General features: G+C 42.1%; 1 protein-coding gene across 1 annotated transcript in view; it reads left to right on the top strand.

Moving 5' to 3' along the window:
- Positions 1–17,909, top strand: part of C8A (complement C8 alpha chain) — a 53,009-nt gene that overhangs the window by 21,186 nt on the left and 13,914 nt on the right. The window contains exons 5-7 of the mRNA XM_004465497.3: positions 335–524; positions 2,678–2,878; positions 4,514–4,754. Coding sequence (XP_004465554.1) covers positions 335–524; positions 2,678–2,878; positions 4,514–4,754 — 632 coding nt within the window. The remainder of the gene's footprint in view (positions 1–334; positions 525–2,677; positions 2,879–4,513; positions 4,755–17,909) is intronic.

Raw genomic sequence — 17,909 nt, 5'->3', positions numbered from 1 at the left:
TGGCAGAGCTGGGAGATGAGCGCCGATGGCCTGGCTTCCCTACCTAGGTCTTGATCACTGGGTACATTCCTTTCTAATTTATTCAACATGTGTTTAGGGATGCCTCCTGGCTGGCTGGATGCTTTTGGTAAAGGGTGCCTGGAGGCCACAGCCCTCTCAGTCTCTCATTCTTTCCCCAAATGGCCCTTAAGTTACCTCAAGGAACCCTAGTGCACCCCAGAGCACAATTTAAGAATCAACTGCTTGAGCCACCCCAACATCTTCCAGAGGATGACATTCTGTGCTGTCTTGGCTGTATCAACATTCTCTTCCAGAAGTTGCCTTTTCAATTTAGGTATAATATCCTGACCCAGGAACACGTCCAAAGTGTGTATGACGCCAGTTATTTCGGGGGCCAGTGCGAGACGGTTTATAATGGGGAATGGAGGGAGCTTCGATACGACCCCACCTGCGAGCATCTCTACTATGGAGAAGATGAGAAGTACTTCCGGAAACCTTACAACATTCTCAAGTACCATTTTGAAGTAAGTCTGCACAGGCACAGTCACAGGCCACTGTGGGCTGGGTTGCAGCAAAGGAGAGGCCAGTCAGTGGAGATGCCTTGCTTTGGAAGCTTTTATTTCCGAGAGAGTGAGCTGGTGCCTGGAGGCCCCTTACCCCTGCCCCCATGCGTGCTCAGTGTTGGAATGGCATGGAGAGCCGAGGGCAGGGCCCGTGAGAGAAGTAGCACAGAGTGGCCATCCACCCTTTGAATCTTGGCTTCCATGACAAAATCGGTAAATCAGGGGCTCTATTCTCTGGGCTGCAAGTCAGAAGACTTAGAACTATGTAAGACCTTGAGCAGCTCACTGCCCCTCTGGGCCTCAGTTTCCTCATCTGCAAAGCAGGGCACAGGAGAGGGGATGGCTGGGCAGGGCTCTGAGACTATGCCCCCGCTTCAACAAGAGAAGCTCCACGCCAATCACTTTCATATCTTGCTTTTTTTGTATATGGTTTTGTTTGAAGAAAAGTTTCTGATGTTTAAAGATATAAATTGCTGAAGATCCCTAAGGTTTTCACCATCTCTGAAATTCTGTGGACTTCTGGTCATGCAACACACCACATAGCTCACAATCAGCACTGGAGCCTGCTCATGGCTGTTCATTTCTTTAACTCTCATCGTTTGGGTGAGATGCCCATGTAGCAAACTCTATTGAGTTTCTTACCATGTTTCAATCTTCTACTTCCATGTAAATTCTCCCATTTAATCCTTATAACAATGCAATGGAATACACATTATCACTGTTGCACTAAACATTCAGTATCACTTCGGATCAAGGTTTATATTATCTGCAAGTAATGACTATGTATGACCCTCTTTGTCTAAACCAATCTGATAATCATCCTGGTCCTATCTCTTTTTTTATTATAGTTGGAGCCTGTTTTTCTTTATCACATAATAGTATAAGATTACCACTAGAATGTAAGCTTCATGAAGGCAGGGTCCCATCTCATTCCAGATTAGGTACTCTGCACCTAAAGTCTATATAACCAGGCAACCACACACTCACACACATGCGTGTGTCTGTGTATACTAGATCCTTAGTGGATAAATGTCAGGGTCAGGGTCAAAGTAAATGGTAGAAGCAAGCTTCAAGCCCAGATATGTCTGAACTAAGGTCAGGTTATATGCCCTTTAGAAGGGCAGATAGATATTTACATGTTATGTCTGTGGGGCTAGATGACAGGATCCCAAGGTTCTGAATGCTTTTCTAGTCACAGCCCTCATGCCCGCAAGTTTCTCAAGAGACATTATAGACATAAAATAAGGCCAGGCTCATGTTGTCTGTTTTTAAGAAGTTTGTGCCCACTCCCCATCTCTCCTCACTCCTACCCTACCCGGTATCAGGCCTGTGGTAGGCCAAGCTGGAAGACATAGAGTGCGTCTTTTTCCCTAAGCCCAAGGAAGGATTACGTGAAGATAAACTAGGTTATGTCGTGGTAACAAAGGATTTCCCAAATCTCAGTTGCAAAAACAATGATGTCTCATTTATTCTACTTGTTTATCCTAAGGTGCAACAGAAGTTCTGTTCATCTTGGTCAGGGAGCCAGACCAACGGAGGATCCGTTTCAGCACATTCCCTCACAATTGCAGGGTAAACCACTCCAATGCTTAGGGCTCGTTTCATTGGCTCAGCAAATCACAGGACCAATGCCTGAGTTCACACTGGCAGAGGAATGCAATCTTATGGTGTGCCTGGAATGAAATATCCAAACTATTTGTGAACGGCACTGAAGCACACCACAGCCTAGAACTATCTGAGTTGGAATGGCTTCCTTTGCCCTTTCATCTTAGGGCCATACCCAGAATTGGCTTTTTGCATCTCACCATTACAGAGGCCAGCAACCTGCTGTATAAGGGGCAATAAGCCAGCCAGAAACAAGACCGTGCTCAGAACAGTTCGCATCTCATCAGAACCATCTTTGTATGCTTGTATGTGTATAAATAAACATTTAAGCACTATCACCTTTGTATTTAGAGCACAGCTGTAATTTCTTTATTTTAGCAACTATCTGATGTCTGAATTAGCCTAACAGAATTATTTACAAATTTGAAACTTTAGATATTTTACAAAGCAATGATTTAAATATTGAATGGAAGCTCTATGTGCATAAGCATCTGTTTGTTTCTCTTCAGGCCCTGACTGATACTGGAATCTCCTCAGAGTTGTATGATGATGCAAATGAAGTCCTTTCTGAAATGAAAAATGAGCGTTCTGTGTCATTAGGCCTCACCATGGGCATCGGCATTGTAGACATCCCTGCATCAGTGGAGGGGGGTGTATCTGTGTCAGAAGATGCTACGTTCTTGAATAAGTTAAGGAAGTATAATGACAAGGTATTAAAACATAATGCTGAGTTGCACGGTCTTCCATAATCTACGCAGAACACGTATTACCTTAATTGCATTAAAAAGTACAGTAGTAATTGAACCTTAATTTGCTTGTGTAATTGGAAATGTCTGATGAGTGGCAATCATGTTTGTTTTTCTTATTATGCTTTTGCACACAGAATCATCACAAAGGGAATAAAATTGAACGATAAGACTAGAACTCTTACCACTTTACCCCATCTTTTTTCATGGGTACCTGGAGCATAGAAGGAAATATTTGGAACATTAATGTGTTCAAGAGAAACAGCCCGGCCCTCTAAATTAGATTTGGAAGAATTCTAAAGGAAGCTTTGCTTTTCCAAAATAGAGAGGAGGGCTGGCACACCCAATAAATCTTTCATTTATTTATCAAACATTCACCACTAAGTACTGATTATCCTGAGGAGTCAGGAAATGCTCCCTGGGGAAGGGCATGGATCTAAACTGAGCTCTAAAGACTAGTAAAAGTTGACTAGATGAAAGACAGGGAAGTTGGCAGAGGGTTTTCCAGACATAGGGGGCAGCGTTTGCAAAGGCCTGGGGAGAAGGGAATGCTGTACACAACTTTGAGGTTGAAAATACCTCAGTCAGCTAAAGCACAAGGTAGGAAGAAAAGTGGGAAGTGAAGAGGATGGAGAGTTAATCCGGGGCCAGAGCAATTTTCACTGAACTGATTAGGAATTTACGAAAATGCCTCAATAGCACTGATTCCAGAACTGTGGATGTAGTTGGGGTTCAAAAATTATTTTGGAGGATGAAAATACAGTTATAAAAATTAATTTAGCCAACAAACAGAAGATGAGTTCTGGAGCTTTGCAACTAATTAGCTATTCATCTGGACAGAAAATACTGTTCTGAGGTCTGCTGTACGGTATTAATGTGGACTTTTCCAAAAGCAGGCAGCCTCTTCAAACTTTCACTATCAATTTGGATGAAGGTTTATATTCCCTGGAAGTAAACCTCTTCCTCTAAAATCAATCCAATACCATCCTGGTCCTATTTCTTCTTTATTACAGTGAGATCCTATTTTTCTTTATTACTTACTACTAGCATTTAAGGAGGTTGGAAGCCGATCTTGTTCAAGATTAGATCCTCTGCACCCAGCATAACACATGGGGGCAACTAGGCACTGCAGATATTTGTTCATTAAATTACAGAAATGAATGGTGTTGGCCTTTTACCATTTCATCAAAAACTTTCCAAAGCATGATTTCTAATGAGTACATAATAAGTCTAAGACGTCGTTCAATGTAGTGCTTTGGTTAGAGCTGGGGAAGCGGGGGATGGGAATGGATGGGGGAAGACAGACACGGGGAGCACAATAAAGGGGCCAGTGCAGTATCTAACCTAGGTGAGAGCTGGTGAGAACTGGACCTGGGCAGTGGCAATAGAAACAGAGATGAAAGCATGAGAGAAGAAGCCTGGCACGCACTGGTGTCTCACATATGCTTGTAAAATATAATGATACTACACTTTATTTATGTTTATATGTAAATATACATATTTCACATGATTACTAAATGTTGACCTTTTGTATTATCTCATGTTGTGAAATATATACTCTGTTCTTTTCCCTCATCCAATGGTGGTTGTCATGGGCAGAAATTCAGGTTCATGAAAATTTTCACAAAGGTGCAGACTGCTCAATTCAAGATGAGGAGGAACAATATTATGCTGGATGAAGGGATGGAGCAGTCATTGCTGGAGCTGCCGGACCAGTATAACTACGGCATGTATGCCAAGTTCATCAATGACTATGGCACCCATTACATCACGTCTGGATCAATGGGTGGTATTTATGAATATATCCTAGTGCTTGACAAACAAAAAATGGAATCATTAGGTAAGTAGAGCAGAAGCTTTCTGCACACAGTGGTCAACACATATACATGGGCACGTTTGCAGTTTTCTGTACCCTGACTATGAGCCATGCATGATTTAATTTAGGACTCATGACAACTCTATAAGTAACATTAGTGTTATTATTTCCAGGGAATTGAGGTCCAGAAAGGTAAAATGACTTGCTAATAAGCACCATAAGTAGGACTTAAACTCTGGTTTGTCTGCCTCCCCAAATTATGGCCTTTCTATTATACCACAATTACCTCTTTAATGATAAACAATCTTTGGGGATTTTGTTATTTAAAATGTTAAAATGTGTTTTAAATGTAGCTTCTTAGCTTATGGAACCACCACCCAATTAGTCAGTGAAGCCAGAAATCCAGACTTATCCCACATTGATCCTTCTCCCTCATCCCTCTAGGTCTAAGTCCATTCAATCCTCTCTCCTGAACAGACCTCATCTATCCACTCTTCCTCTCCACTCCATCAGCGGCAGGTTGGCTATCACCTTTCCTTACTGTTGTTTCAGCTCCTGAATGCTCTCTGTTGGCAGGCTCACTCCTTCCAACCCATCCTTGACAATTGTCACCAGAATGATTTTCTGCTTTACAGATCTGATGATATCACTCCTTCGACTAATATCCTGAATGGCTAGGAATAAACTCTAAACCCCATGGTCTCAGTGGGCCCCCAATTACTGACATCATCATCACCTGAGATCTTGTTAGAAATGCAAATTCTTAGGTCTTCATCTGAGGCCTACTAAAGTAGAACCTCTGGGAGTAGATGCAGGAGCCTGTGCTTTAACAAGCCCTCCAGATGATTCTGATGCCCATTGCAACTGGAGAACCCCTGACCTAGGCAGTGAGTGACTAGAAGGTGACATATCTATCCATATCTCAAAGACAAATTCAAATTCCCAGTTCCAAGAAGTTTCCCTCACTACCCTCACCCAGGCCGGCCACACTCTTTCTTCAACACATTCAAATAAATTCCACACTGTTTCATCTTTACAAAACAATTTTCCAGTTGCTAATATTTTTGTCCTCATCTAGATAGCAAGATTCTTGAAAGCAAGTGTCTTGTCTGATGTGTTTCTATTTCTTTAGCACTTAACACAGGGCTGAATATGTAGTTAGTATGCAAAAAAGACTGGGAGTTTGTGAGGGAATATTAATCCAGATTCCTGCCTAGGGTAATTCATTAGTTCATCCATCTGTTTACCCTTTTATAATCCAGCAAATATGTATTGAGAATCTATTATGTGTTAATGTTAGGGCTACAATGGTGAACAAATCTAAAAATGGTTCCTATGCTCTCAAAACAGTGTTTTTCAAACTGCAGATTATGGGTCACAAACAAAAACATAAAGAATAAAACAAGAAATAGAGTGGATCATGGGCAGTGATGAAAAGTTATTGTTTCCAGAAATTTTTTTCCAGTTAAAAAAATACATTTACACACAAACAGGGTCATACACAAAATGCATAGCTTACTATGGATCAACATGAAAAAAAGACTGAAAAACTTTATTCAAATAATTTGAGAATTATTAAAAAATGTGGAAGGGAAAAAGAACTGACATTTTTTGAACACCTGCTAAGTTCCAGGCACTGTCACATATATTCTCATTTAATTTTCCTGACACCACTTCGAGGTTGCTGTGGTCCCAGCTTTAGCCACAGCAAAGCTGAGGCTCATCAGGAAGGTTAATTACTTTGCAGGAATCTGGCGTCAGAGTCCTGGACCTGTGGTCTGTCCACCACGTGGTCCTGGTAGAGCCTCTTCTGTGGGCTCCTGTCTTTGGTGCGGGATTACTAATTAATTGCCTGGGGTATCTAGGGGCCTCTTCTCTTTAAAATCTGTGAGGCAGAAATGGGCTTCCAATGTGATTAATATTCAAAAGGAGCCCACCGACAAATTGTCCCAGGGATAATTACCTCAGCTCTGTTTATAGAAAACCATATGTCGATAATAGCACAATTTGCTATTTGTGAAGAGCTGATTTTCTATAAATCCAGAAAGTTAGTGTTGCTTTTCTATAAATATGGAAATGTGCTAATCATCACCTCATCTGCTGGAGACCGTTAATAAATCAGAATGTCATTTACATATTAACCTACAAAGAACAAAACATCCACCTTCTTTCCCTTTGACAAATAGACTCATGCAACCCCCTCTCCATGTTTGTCTAGTTCTCTGCCTCTTTCTCACCCCCTCACTCTCTCTTTCTAGTTGCCTTCCTCTGCTTCATCCTCTCCCCTCTTTTTCTCTCTAGTTCCTCTCTTTCCCTGTCTTTCCTTTATCACTGGTTTCTTTTTTCTCTCTGTATCTTTGATTTCTCTGACTTTAATAATATTTATATTCTATTAAGTGCTTGTTTCTAAGAAACATCCTGTATGTTGTACATTCATGTCCTCAAAGGGCAGGTTTACTCTGGGGGTCTCTTCTGTCCTTGGGTTTGCCTCTGATTCACTCTGGGTTCTTCCCAGAGGATACACAAGGCTGTTTTCTTCCAATGTGTCCTTTAAATAAAGTGCTTCTCTCCCAAAGACAGCATGAAACGATGCATCAAAAATCAAGGAAAGTCTTGGATGTTGGAGAGGTGATGTTAGACTTCAATGGATCCTAGGATTTCCTCAAGGGCTCCGACTGACAACTCTCTATCTTCTGTAGGAATTGGTATGGCTTTCGGCTTGAATTTCTGGATTTAGATTTTTTTTTTTTTTGCCTTCATCCTTTCTTTGGAGCTCTCTTTATCTGTCTTTGTGTCCAGGTGTGACAATGAGATTAATAGTAGCCATTCTGACTTCTTTGGCGTTTGGCCCAGTAGCAGTGCTGCCAATTTACCAGGTAGAACTCAGTAATTCAGTGACACTGTTCTATTCGAGTTGTATGTTTCCTACCTCCTTTTGCACACGCTGTTCCCTCAGCCCCTAGTGCTCTTCCTTGTCTAAGGGCTTGACACACTTCAGCTCATCCTGCACAGGACATATTGCACAGGTATCCCTCCCTCCGTGCTGAAACCTGCCCTGGCATCCCTCAGCCCCTTCTCCCATATTTTGCTGATTTATGCACACATTCATTCAACCATGTTTCACATAGTATGTGCCAGGCAAGGAAAGGATTGTAAAGCTCATATTCTCGTGTAGGAAACTAAATCAACAGCCAAAAATCAGGATGCCATCCCCAGTTCCACCTTTACTTCCTGCCCCATATTACTGTTAACTTTTCTTCTAAAGTATTTGTGGCATCCATCCTCCTCATCTTGACTACCATCTCCTTAGTCCAAATCACCTTCTTTCTCTCACCTGAATACTGTAGGAGTATCCTGCCATACTGTAACTCCTGCCTCCCCTTCCTATCCCTTCCCTCCCCTTCTCTTCTTCCTCTCTTCCTTTTCCTCCTTCCCTCCCTCCCTCCTTTACTTCCTTCCTTCCATCCTCCTCATCTTGACTACCATCTCCTTAGTCCAAATCACCTTCTTTCTCTCACCTGAATACTGTAGGAGTATCCTGCCATACTGTAACTCCTGCCTCCCCTTCCTATCCCTTCCCTCCCCTTCTCTTCTTCCTCTCTTCCTTTTCCTCCTTCCCTCCCTCCCTCCTTTACTTCCTTCCTTCCACCCTTCCTCCTTTCCTCCTTCTTTTGTTGTTGTCATCCTTGCTCTTCCTCTAACATTCTGATACACTAAGCTTATTTAGCCTAGGGTCTTCATATGAACTCTCCCCTCTGTCTGGGTTACCCTTCCCTCTGATGTTTGCCCAGCTAGATTGTTTTTATTAAGATCTCACCTTAAATGCCAACTCTTCAGAGAGTTCTGCCTTAGCCATGCAGTCAATCGCTTCTTTGTCATATCACTTTATTTTAATTCTCAGCAAATCACTTATGCAGTACTTACCCTCTTTGCATATTTGTTTGTTTATTGTCAATCTCCTCTTTCTGGAGTGGAAATTTCTTGAGGGAATAGTACCTAGAACAGTGCTGGGACTATAGTAGGGGCATAATAAATTTTCCTGAATGAGGGAAAATATCAACAAGTATATAATCACATATTATAAGAGCCTTATAGAAAATGAACAGAGTGTAGAGACTACTTGCAGGGGAAGGGGGAGGAGACACTCACTTAGCTAGGATGATCTAGTAAAGCCTCTTTTTTTTTTAAGAGTTTTTTTTCCCTCCCTCTCCCCCTGCTCTGCTGTTTTTGCTGTCTGTGTCCATTTGCTGTATGATCCTCTGTATCTATTTCTCTTTTTTGTCTTCTCATCTCATCTTTCTCCTCTAGGATTCAGAGGGATTCTATCCTGGGGACCTCTGATGTGCAGAGGTTCCCTGTCCGTGGCACCACTTCAGTTCCTGGTCTCTGCTGTGCTTCTCCTTGACTCTCCCCTTCATCTCTCTTTTGTTGCATCATCATCTTGCTGCATGACTCACTTGCGTGGGCACTGGCTCACCACACGGGCACTTGTGTGGGCAATCAATTCACTGCATGGGCACTGGCTCACCATGCAGGCACACTTTCTCTTCTTCTTTTTTACCAGGAGGTCCCAGGGATCGAACCTGGGTCCTCACATATGGTAAGTGGAGGCCTTATCACTTGAGCCACATCCACTTCTCTAATAAAGCCTCTTTGAGGAGGTGAAATTCAAACTGAGATGAAGTCCAAAGGATATGAAAGTGACTCCAAAGGCAAGGGGGCAGGTATTCTGGGCTGAATGAACAGCTGGTAAAAAGATCCTGTGAGAGGAAGGAGCATGGCATGTTTGGGAACTGAGAATGTGCCAGTGTGGCTGAAACCTTATGGGCAAGGGGACAATGGCAGGAGTTGAGACTGGACAGGAAGCCTGGAGATCCTCAGAGGGCCTTGCTAGCCATGGAACTGAAAAAGAAAGCCACTGTGGGGTTATCAGCAAATTCTATGGTTTAATCTATGTGTCAGCTGATAACCCTGCTACTATGTGGAACCAAGAATAGAGGGAGTGAGAATAGACTCAGAGAGAACAATTAGGAGGCTCTTGCTGATCGCCAGGTAAGGGATACAAGATGGTGATGAAAGCATATGATAGATCTGGAATATATTTTGAAGGTATAATTTAAGAGATCTTGCAAATGGAATTGGTATAAGTTGTGATGTATAAATGACTCCCTCCTCTAAACTATATTTCTACCACATTCTCACACACACAAGATAGTAGGGTGAGAAGGACATGGTGTGTTTGCTTGGGGTGCCAGCTTCTTGGTAGAGAAATAATGGTAGGGATTCTGGAGCAAAGAGAGGATTCCAGAATATATATATATATAGATATAGATAGATAGATAGATAGATAGATAGATAGATAGATAGATAGATAGATTTTAAATGCATATGTTATGCCAATTGTGATTACATAACCTGTCTTTTGTACTAGACCTTGAATATGCATGTAAAAGTTCTATGCCTGTTCTCCCTAGGATATTTCTTTATACCTAGCACAGAGCTGGGTTCATAGTTGGTGCACGATGAATACTTCTTGAATTGAACTTACTTCTCAGCTCACTAAATTCCATCTTTTTTTTTTAAAGTTTTCTTCTTCTCCAGCTGATCCTTAAATGTGGTTATGGCCCTTAGATGTGTCCTCAGTCATTATTTACTAATATATCTTCAACTTTACATCCTCTTTCCTCCAACTCTTATAATACCTTCATAGGAGTGACCCCCACATTTCCATCTGGAATGCTTTGTTCCAGAATCCCTATTTCCTGTACTTATTTCCAAATGCTTACAAACCTCTCCACCAGGAAGCTGGTACCTCTAGGAAAGCATGTCCTTCTCATCCCAATCCTCTTTGTCCTTAATTCTTTCTCTGTCAGAGACACACCAACCTCTCAGTTTACCCAGCATGGAGAGATAGAGAAATAACATCTACAATGTTCTAAGCTGCATAGAAAGGGCCCTCCTATCAATTTTCTCACTTCATCTCTATAACCATCTTGGGTGAGGAGAAGTTCCCCCATTTTTACTGATGAAGGAACTGTGGCTGAAAAAGGCACATCACTGGAAAGTGAAAAACAACAATAGCAACAGCAAGATATTCTGAGTTACAGCTTCTTTCCTTTACATCCCAGATGCCTTTATTAGGATTCACAACTTGGGAATACTTTTTACCCTCCTCCCTCTTCCTCAATGTCTCATCCATCACCTCCTCAGTATCCATGAACTATCCCTTCCTCTCCATTCTCACTACTACTGATGACTATGTTGTGCTCTCGCTGCAGATACCTCTCGCCAAGAAGATACACAAAATGAGAAAAGGACAGTGGTTAGGTGAATATTCCCTAAGTGACTTTGGAACAAAAGTGGCAGACTCCTTTTGTGGCTAGTATAGGTAGGTCTTGACACATTTGTTTTGTCTTCTGTGCCCTTGGTACCCCAAAATGCCACATGAAGGAGAATGTTTTCTATCAATTAAAAATCTAAGCAAGTCTGATATGATGCCTTTTATCAGAGATGCTGCAAAGGAAACACTGCAATGGAAGTAGAGAGTTAAATTAATAGACCTCAAGTCTCTAAAATGTCATGATTCTCTGGTTTTTGTCCATATTGAAAGGGGTCTGCAAAGAACTGCCTTCTGTTGATGCTTTGCTTGTGAAGGAAACCAGCAGGCAGTATGGCAGTGGATATAATTCTTGTCCTGAGTGAGATAACCTTGGTCTTCATCTAGGCACTGCCACTTAGAAGCTAGTACTTCACATCTCTGAGTCTCAGTTTTCCCATAGTTAGTGGGTAGATAATAATAAATACTTCAAAATGCTATCATGAGAATTAATCAAGATAATATTTATAAAAGTACTGAGATAAATAAGCATTGCAAACAGTAGCTACTATTATTGATTAAATTTTTAGGTGGGGTCAATAGGTAGTAAAGCCATTTGATCAGGGTTTGTAGGAATGAGGGAATATACTGGTGATATGGTAGCAAGGAATCCAGACTTTGGAATCAGACACATCTGGGTGGGGATATTGGTTTTACCATTTAGTACCTGCATGACCTTGATCAAAGTACTTACTTTCTCTAAATCTCAGCTTCTTCAAGACACAAGTAGGAATGATAACAAGGTTTTTTTTTGTTTATTTGAGGAACCCATATTCAAAGTACATGCCACATGGTAAGTGTTTAATAGATGTTTCTTCCTTTTTTTTTAAAGATTTATTATTTATTCATTTATTTCTCTCCCTCCCCTCCCACCTTCCCACCCCCCACCCCCCGTGTTGTCTGCTCTCTGTGTCTATTCGCTGTATGTTCTTCTGCGTCCGCTTGCATTATCCAGGGGCACTAGAAAAATATGTCTCTTTTCATTGCATCATCTTGTTGCATCAGCTTTCCAAGTGTATGACGTCACTCCTGGGTGGGCTGCACTTTTTTTTTTTCACATGGGGCAGCTCTCCTTGTGGGGTGCACTCCTTACATGTGGGGCATCCCTACATGGGGGGCGCCCCTGCATGGCATGGCACTCCTTGCAAGTGGCAGCACTGCACATGGGCCAGCTCCACACGGGTCAAGGAGGCCCTGGGGAATGAACCCTGGACCCTCCATATGGTAGACAGACACTCTATCAGTTGAGCCATATCCACTTCCCTGTTTCTTCTTTTTAATGCTGGGTATGAGTATGGCAGAGTGGTGCCCATGAAAAACCTAAGCATTTAAGTCTCAGTTTCCTCACCTACAAGCTGGAGGTATTGGTACCATTTACCTCAAAGAGTAGTTGTGAGGAGTAAACTAATCCACAGAAAATATTTAGTGCAATAAATATCAGTTGCTGCAGTAGGTTCTGAGCCACAGTGCTTGGATTCAAATCCAGTCTCCCCCACTCACCATCCATGTGACTCTCAGGCAAACTAATTAACCTCTGAAAGGCTCTGTTTCTTCTTCTTCTAACTGGGAATAATGATATCACCTACATCACAGGTTGCTGTGAGTATGAAATGAAAGTATCTATGTGAGCATGTGGCCCAGTATCTGTCCTAGAGGAAGAGTTCAAAAGAGTTACCTGGGAAGCGGACTTGGCCCAGTAGTTAGGGCATCTGTCTACCACATGGGAGGTCTGCAGTTCAAACCCCGGGCCTCCTTGACCCGTGTGGAGCTGGCCCACGTGCAGTGCTGATGCGCGCAAGGAGTGCCCTGCCACGCAGGTGTGTCCCCTGCATAGGGGAGCCCCACGCACAAGGAGTGCCCCCCATAAGGAGAGCCACCCAGTGCGAAAGAAAGTGCAGTCTGCCCAGGAATGGCACCACACACACAGAGAGCTGACACAACAAGATGACGCAACAAAAAGAAACACAGATTCCCATGCCACTGACAACAACAGAAGCAGACAAAGAAGACGCAGCAAATGGACACAGAGAACAGACAACCGGGGTGGGGGAGGGCAGAATAAAAAAATAAATAAATCTTAAAAAAAAAAAAGTTACCTGTTATAGCTGTAGTACACTGGTTTTCTTTACAAGTTTATTACTCCATCTTTCCAGTTACTAACTCTATAAACTTAACTGTTCTCTCTCTCATCTGTATAGTTGGAATAATAAAAATACCTATCTCACAGAGCTCTGCAATTGGTCAACCTGGAAACAAGGCTCAAATGGAAGGGAAATTATTATTATTATGTCCAGCAGTGGCCAATGCTTTGCTGTGGACTTGAAACGTCAGCAATCATGCCTCCTTCCGTACCTGCCCATGTTTTTGATCAAAGTCATTCATTTCTGTCTCTGGAGTTTTATCCAGTTTTGGAGGATTCATTCCTCCCATTTATCAAGGTCACTTTGAATTCTCATCACTATCTTTCAAAGTGTTAACAACTGCCCAAATCAGAGCCTGCGTTTCCATCATTCGTGCTCATGATGGCTTCCAGATAACAGTGACCCCTGGAAAGATCCTTCCAGTGAAGGTCAGTACATCTGGCCCATTATTAATCTTCCCTCCAGGAAGGGCCCTCATACCAGCTGGTCTACCACCTAACACAGAGAGTGGAAAAAGCTACATGGATAGAATTTAAAACCTCACTGAAGTTGGTATTAATTATAGCTCTGTGTTCACTCTTCCTTCCTCCTCCCTGGCTTCCTTTTTTCCATTCATTCCTTTAATTTATCATTTAACAAACATTTATTAAGCTTTTTTAACCTGGCAAGAACTGTCTAGATATCAACACAACTAATTCCTGGCCTCTCTCATCAAGGGTTTCATAGAAGGAGATGGGGTTTCTGGTTGTCATAATCATTTGATTGTGATCAGGGATGATTTACTTTATGGACAGGTGTATTGCTTACTGCACAAAGCAAACTATCAAGTTATTTCTTTATTCTCTGGTAGAATCAACCAATGTTTTTTGCTTTAGGAAAATGTATTTATATATAATAAATCCTAATATTTTTAAAGCATACCACATTATATCATTTCCCCCAACTTTATAGAGAGAAAATTTAGGTCCAAAGAGATTAAGTAAATGGCATGATATGCTTCAGTGTTGGATCAAATTCTTCACATCTAGATTTTATGTATTTTCCAAGTATTCATTCCTTTTCCACACATTCTGTCATTCATTTGAAATACTATATACCAGAAGCATAAAATGTGGCAGTGGTGGTAAGACAGCTGACATTTACTAAGCATTTATTATTTGGCAGACACTGGGTTAAGCACTTTTAATGTGCTATATCATTTAAATCTGACAGAAACACTGGAAGTTAAATACTTAATCACCACTTTACAAATGAAGGCCTGAGGATCAGAGATGTTAAGTAACTTGTCCGGGGTCTTTTAGTTGGTGGAGTCAGGGGTCAAACTCATGGAACCTGAACCAAATGCTATATAATGTCTTAGATATGCCTCAACCTAAGGGTCTTTAAACTTCAGGTTTCAAATTGCAGGCTTGCCCATGAGTAAATCATGTAAGAAGTTTAGTGGGTTGTGACCATCATTTAACAGAAGTAAATATAATACAATAGGAATAGAAAATATGAGCATACATCACATGAAATATAGTTAAGTATTGACATTTATTTTAGCTGTATGTGTATTGTGCTGGATCATCGTGTGAAATATATTTCCTACTTTTGGGGATGGACAAAAAAAAAGAAAAACACTGTCTTAGGCCAGTGTGCTCCATTGACTATAGACATGTTTTTAGTCACTTTATATAAAGTAAATATCATCAATAGCCATTAGGGAGGGATTTTTTTTTTTAGATGTGTGCAGAGGGAAGGATAAAGGTCTCTTTCTGCTCCAAAATAATGAGGAGTAGGAGCTTGCCTGGTGGAGAAGGGAGTTGGGGCTTCCAAGGAGAGAGAGTGGCATGGAAGTGGCTGAAGTGGCAAGTGAGTGAAGGTGAGTAGTAGGAAATGAGTGTCCAGTTTTACCCAAAAGTCAGTCCTTGTTTGTGGGGGGCTTGCCCCTGAGGCCAGTGCATTATGAGAAAAATCCTGTAGCTGGGTTATGCCAAGATTGCCCATTGAAGGGCAATGGAGCCAGCATAGGTGTCCCAGAAGCCACAGAGAGGAACGTCAAAATGCAGGAGCTATGCAAGGTAAACACTGAGAACAGGAGGGTGTTGCTACTGAAGCACTCAAGTGAGCATGCTTTGGCTCTGCTCAGACCTCCAGCCTCATGGCCTACTACTTGCCCACCCAGGTGCTGGGCTGGGCTGTACTGAGCTACCTGCAGACACCTGGACTTACCATACTCATTTTCTGCTTGGGGCTTTGCACGTGCTGTGTCTTCAACCTGGAATTCTGCTCCCCTTCCCCTTCTGTCTCTTTTTCATCTGGCTAACCCTTATTCAGCCTTGGGTTTCCATTTAGACAGTACTCTTCCAGGAAGTCTTTCTACCTCCCCATTTTGAGTTAGAAGCCTATCTGAGGTGCACCAGTTTACATCAGACTTGGCTCTATGCCTCATAAAATTGCAACTGTGTGTTTCTAGCATGCATCTTGTCAATGGTGTGTCCTCAGAGATTTTCTTGTAGGCTGAGGCTGACCCAGAGTAGGAGCTCAATATCTTTCTAGCCAGGCGGTTCAGAATATAAGCCCATAAATGCTGGGCATCCTCCAAAGCTTTGCTAATACTCTGCAGAGCCAGGGATGTACTCTTAAGGATCTGAGCAGGACTAGACAATGAAGAGGGAGAGATGGGCAGGAGCCTGATTGTAAAGGGTTCTGTATTCACAGCTAATCAGTCTGCACTGGCTCAGCAGGTCTTTTGCTGTGCCCACGAACCAACCAGTCAACCCGAACAGACAGGCACTGGATTCTGACAAGCTCCAGGCTTTATTCCCAGTTACTATGACAACCATGCTTCATGGTGATAGATGGTATTGATTGACTGACAGACTCCTGGTGTCTTGGCTCTGTCCCCACTCCCCTTAAGTCATCTGCATACAGATAGAACTTATAGACTCTGAGCACCATCTTCCTGATTCCGTTCTGATTTTGAATTTCCACCTCTAATACCATTGAAAATAGTCTCAGCCTTAAAAGAGGAAAATCTGGGATGGTGTCAAAATTATACCCTGAGCCACCCTTAGGCAATATAATGTGGCATGGAGAAGATGGACTTCAGATACAGACCTTGATTCAATCCCAGCTCTGTTATGTATTTATTGTATAACTTTGGACAAGTGACCAACTCTCTAAGACTCAATTTACTCATCTCCAAAATGGGAACAATATAAACCTGTTATGGAGTGATATGTGGATATTAAATGAGGTAACACAGGGTGAATCTCTACCAGTACATAGTAGGTACTTGTTAAATATGGGTCGTTCCATTTATCTTCTTTACTCACAGCCTAACAGCTTATACTACAGAAATGTTGATTAGGAAAATTTATTCTCACAAATCCCTCAACCACTCTCATTCTCTAATTTTCCAGATTTGGAAGCAGGACCCAAGAGCCCAGTCTCCTTGGAGCCTGCAGCATCGCTGACAACATAGTAATGATAGTACTACTTGACCAGTACTGCTGGCACTGTCCTAAGCACCCTACATGACGTGGGTTAACTCAATAATCCTCACAACCACTCTAAGAAATAATATTCTTATAATCTCCATTTTATAGATGAGAAAACTGAGGCACAGGGAGGTTAAACAACTGGCCCAGAAAGTAAGTGGGCAGGGGTGGAATTACAGCTCAGGCAGCCTCTATTTCAGAGCCTGGACTTCAGTTAGCCTGCCTTTCATCATGGCCGAATTCACCCAGAAAGGTCAGAGCCCGTGAAGGAAAACTCTGACCATGTATGCAAGGGACCAGAGACTGAAGTCCCAGCACATCCATTGGGAGCGTACTTTCCTTTCTCTGGGCTTCTTTGTGGAATGAGGTTGTCAAGGAATGAGGGGCTTGGTAAGGCTCCTTTTGGGGCCACCATTGCTAATCATGTCTCATGATAAATGTTTCTCTGCAGAGTAGTAAGGCTAGTGTGATGAAATGGCACTGTACACTGAACTTGGATATAGCATGCCTCAGTTCAAACCCTGGTTCTAGGGCAGGTTAGTCATGGGATTTTGGACAAGTTACCTAACAATAATAGCTAACATTTGCTGAACACTTAGTTCTGCTAGACACTGTTTTTCAAAACTCACAAGCAGAAACTCCGATCATTCCCACTTTACAGATGGGGAAAATGAAGCACAAAGAAGTTAAGTAACTTACTCAAACCAAACTACTAATGAAGGGTCAGACTCTTACATCAGAGCTCACACTCTTAACCATCACAATGATGGCTTTTCCTTATCCCAGAGAGTCTGTAAAATGGGTAAATACCCCTTGCCTCACAGGATTGTTGCGAGCCTTCAGTAAGATAGTGGAGATGAAAGTGCTTTGTAAAATACCGACTCTTAAGCAACCATGAGATATTATGACAAAACTGTAATTCATATCTTCACCTAGAAGACCTGTGACTCTCAAAACATTTTAGAGATATTGTATAGATTGATTTGAATCAGCCAATCCATGAGAAGTCCTGTGGGAGCTTGTTAAATGCCAGACTCTGTGCTGAGCCTTGTAAACCCAGAGATGACTTACGAGTTGCAGTCTGGTAGGAAGAACAGACCAAGAAATTGACAGTTACAAGAGTGCGTTTATGCTAGAAAGAAATATATAGATACTGTGAGCACACTGGTACAGAGTA

This window comes from Dasypus novemcinctus, chromosome 9 (genome assembly GCF_030445035.2).
Source record: "Dasypus novemcinctus isolate mDasNov1 chromosome 9, mDasNov1.1.hap2, whole genome shotgun sequence".
NCBI classification, from domain to species: domain Eukaryota; kingdom Metazoa; phylum Chordata; class Mammalia; order Cingulata; family Dasypodidae; genus Dasypus; species Dasypus novemcinctus.
This window is presented reverse-complemented; position numbering and strand designations above follow the sequence as displayed.